The sequence below is a fragment of the Temnothorax curvispinosus genome, unplaced genomic scaffold (genome assembly GCF_003070985.1).
Source record: "Temnothorax curvispinosus isolate PA1 unplaced genomic scaffold, ASM307098v1 QBEX01005116.1, whole genome shotgun sequence".
Classification (NCBI taxonomy): Eukaryota; Metazoa; Arthropoda; class Insecta; order Hymenoptera; family Formicidae; genus Temnothorax; species Temnothorax curvispinosus.
Genome location: NW_020214896.1, coordinates 213 through 2,702, shown reverse-complemented (window position 1 = coordinate 2,702; position 2,490 = coordinate 213). Strand labels below are relative to the sequence as shown.

General features: G+C 25.6%; 1 protein-coding gene across 1 annotated transcript; it reads left to right on the top strand.

Moving 5' to 3' along the window:
- Window positions 1-37: 37 nt before the first annotated feature.
- Window positions 38-2,039, top strand: LOC112454509. Its single transcript, XM_025015945.1, has 4 exons — window positions 38-356; window positions 429-569; window positions 1,166-1,243; window positions 1,743-2,039. Exons 1-4 carry the CDS (start codon window positions 95-97, stop codon window positions 2,006-2,008), a joined length of 747 nt encoding a protein of 248 aa, XP_024871713.1. The 5' UTR covers window positions 38-94; the 3' UTR covers window positions 2,009-2,039.
- Window positions 2,040-2,490: the final 451 nt, after the last annotated feature.

The window sequence follows — 2,490 nt, the reverse complement described above, 5'->3', positions numbered from 1 at the left end:
ATATTTTGTTATTTTTATAAATATTTACTTACAGGCACTTTTGCGTCGCTGGCGGCGATTAGGATTGACAGATGCACCAAGAATCGTTTTATCAATGACTATGACTATGGCATTAGCTCCTTCTGATTGTTTTGAGGAAGCACTTTCCTTTATACAATTCGAAGCTGATCAAATTTCTCATGAATATCCTACCATTAATGATTTTTTAGCGTATGTACGCAAAACTTGGTTGCCACTAGCATCAAAAGTTAGTGTTTATGATTGTCCAGTAAGAACAAATAATATAACAGAAAGTTTCCATAACGTAGTAGGAAGAAAATTTAGCAAAGCTCATGAAAATGTCTGGAATTTCTTAGGTAACGTTGCTATTAACACTTTCCAATACATGTACAAAATGAACAAACTGGTACAAAATATTATACTTGTAGATAATCTACGAAAATTGATTATTGACGAAGAACTAAAGCTAAAACGTCTGAAAACAACCGAAACAAATGGGCATCGTACAAGTATAAAAAACAAAAACCGTGATAACAAAATACTAGAAATTCAAAAATATTTTGCAGCACACATATATATATTCTGTATATTTTATTTTGTCAAAAAGACAATTTATTCTATACTTTGTTATAATCATATGTATTTGTACATACATACCTTATTTTTGTATTTATTTACATTCTTTATAACAAATCTTATTGTTTAACATTTTATTTAATTATTTTACATAAATAATTTGTTACAAAATTTTTTATTATAATTTTATTTAAATGTAAAATTGCACAGCCATTTTGTTTTTCTTATTCTTAATATACTTAATATTCTTAATAATATATTTCTTGATTAATGTAATACTTGTTAGCATATCTATTCTTTCTGTTATCATTGTGTCCTATATATTCTTAATTTATAAAATAAAAAAATTGGCGTTAAACGTTAATTTAAAATTAATATAAAAATTCTTTACATCTTTATTAATATTATTAATATTCTTAACCTTTTTAGAAAAATTTTTATTGAAAATGTCAAAATTTGTCATAATATACTTTTTCTATGAAGATATTTATATTAATTTTTGTATTTTTAGTATTTGTAATACAAATTTTATTTAATTGTTTTTTGTATTTCTATATTGTAACATATAACACAACTGTTTTTCATTTTTGTAGACTACCTCTCAACAATTTCTTACGTTTCTTTAGCGACGGATGTGAAAATATTGTAAAGAAGTTTCTTTCTAAAGGTATATTATTTATCAATCATGTCAGTCAATAAAAACATTTTAGTTAATAATTAGCAACGTATGAAATCTTTTTAATATTGCTCAGGGATAAAATTTTAATAATACATGTTAAGCTCATGAAAACTTAATAATATTTTTATTAATATTCATTTTTTTAAAACTAGCCCTTTCCAAATGTTATACTCATTGAGACTTAATCATAAATTAAAGCAAATTAAGCTAAAACATTTCTTTATAACAATTGTATAATTTACATTATAGATTATCTTTCAAATATTTATAATTTGTATAAATATTACATTTCATTTAAGTAATTGAAGTAATTAAATATATGCATGTATACAAAAACTTAAGCTTACTTATGACAATATATTATAGATAATATATTTAAGAAATATGTTATTGTGAAGTATAAATATAAAATGAAAATTTTGAATCTTCCTTTTTACATGCAAAAAATTTTTTATTAAATATTAATATACCATTTATATTTTAATAGAGTGTAACAGTCATTCGACATCTGATGAAGACTCTGACCGTATGTATTCTGAAACAAACACATTACAAAATACAGAAAACAATGCAAAAATTAATGTAGAAAGGATACCGTTACAAGAACTAAATTGTGATGAAAGAAATAGTTCACGAGTAGAATGCCATAAAAGAAAACAGGAAGTGTCGGAAGAAAACACTGATAAAGGTAAGTACATGAACATTGATGTTACATTTGCAAACGTCATATTTTCTATTTTAAATAAAGTATAATTTATGTAAATTTTAATGTTAAATTCACAAGCATTATATTCATTAAAGTAAAATTAAATAATACACGGTGTATTATCTGTTTTTCTTATTTTTTAAATTGAATAATATTACATATTTGTGTAAATTTATAATAATTCTATTTTCTGGATTTATTATTTCATTATCATTTACTTCATTAAATTCACGTTTTTATACACATGGTATTAAAGTTAGAAATACCTGGTCATCTCAAGTTGGCTGTGTATCAGGGCACATTTAAAATACATACTGTTTACTAGATGTTTGTAAAAAAATATATAGATTACATATATTACACACACGAGCGCGCGCACGCACGCACGCACGCACGCACGCACGCACGCACGCACGCACGTACGCACACACACACACACACACACACACACACACACACACACACACACACACGCGCGCGCGCGCGCGCGCGCGCGCGTATTGTATATATTATACGTGTATTCATTATT

Excerpts from the sequence above, each read along its gene's own strand:
- LOC112454509 (XM_025015945.1), top strand. The coding sequence starts at position 95 with ATGACTATGACTATGGCATTAGCTCCTTCTGATTGTTTTGAGGAAGCA. Across the intron at positions 570-1,165 it reads TCAAAAATATTTTGCAGCAC|GTAGACTACCTCTCAACAAT; the intron begins ACATATATATAT and ends TTTTTCATTTTT. Across the intron at positions 1,244-1,742 it reads AAAGAAGTTTCTTTCTAAAG|AGTGTAACAGTCATTCGACA; the intron begins GTATATTATTTA and ends ATATTTTAATAG.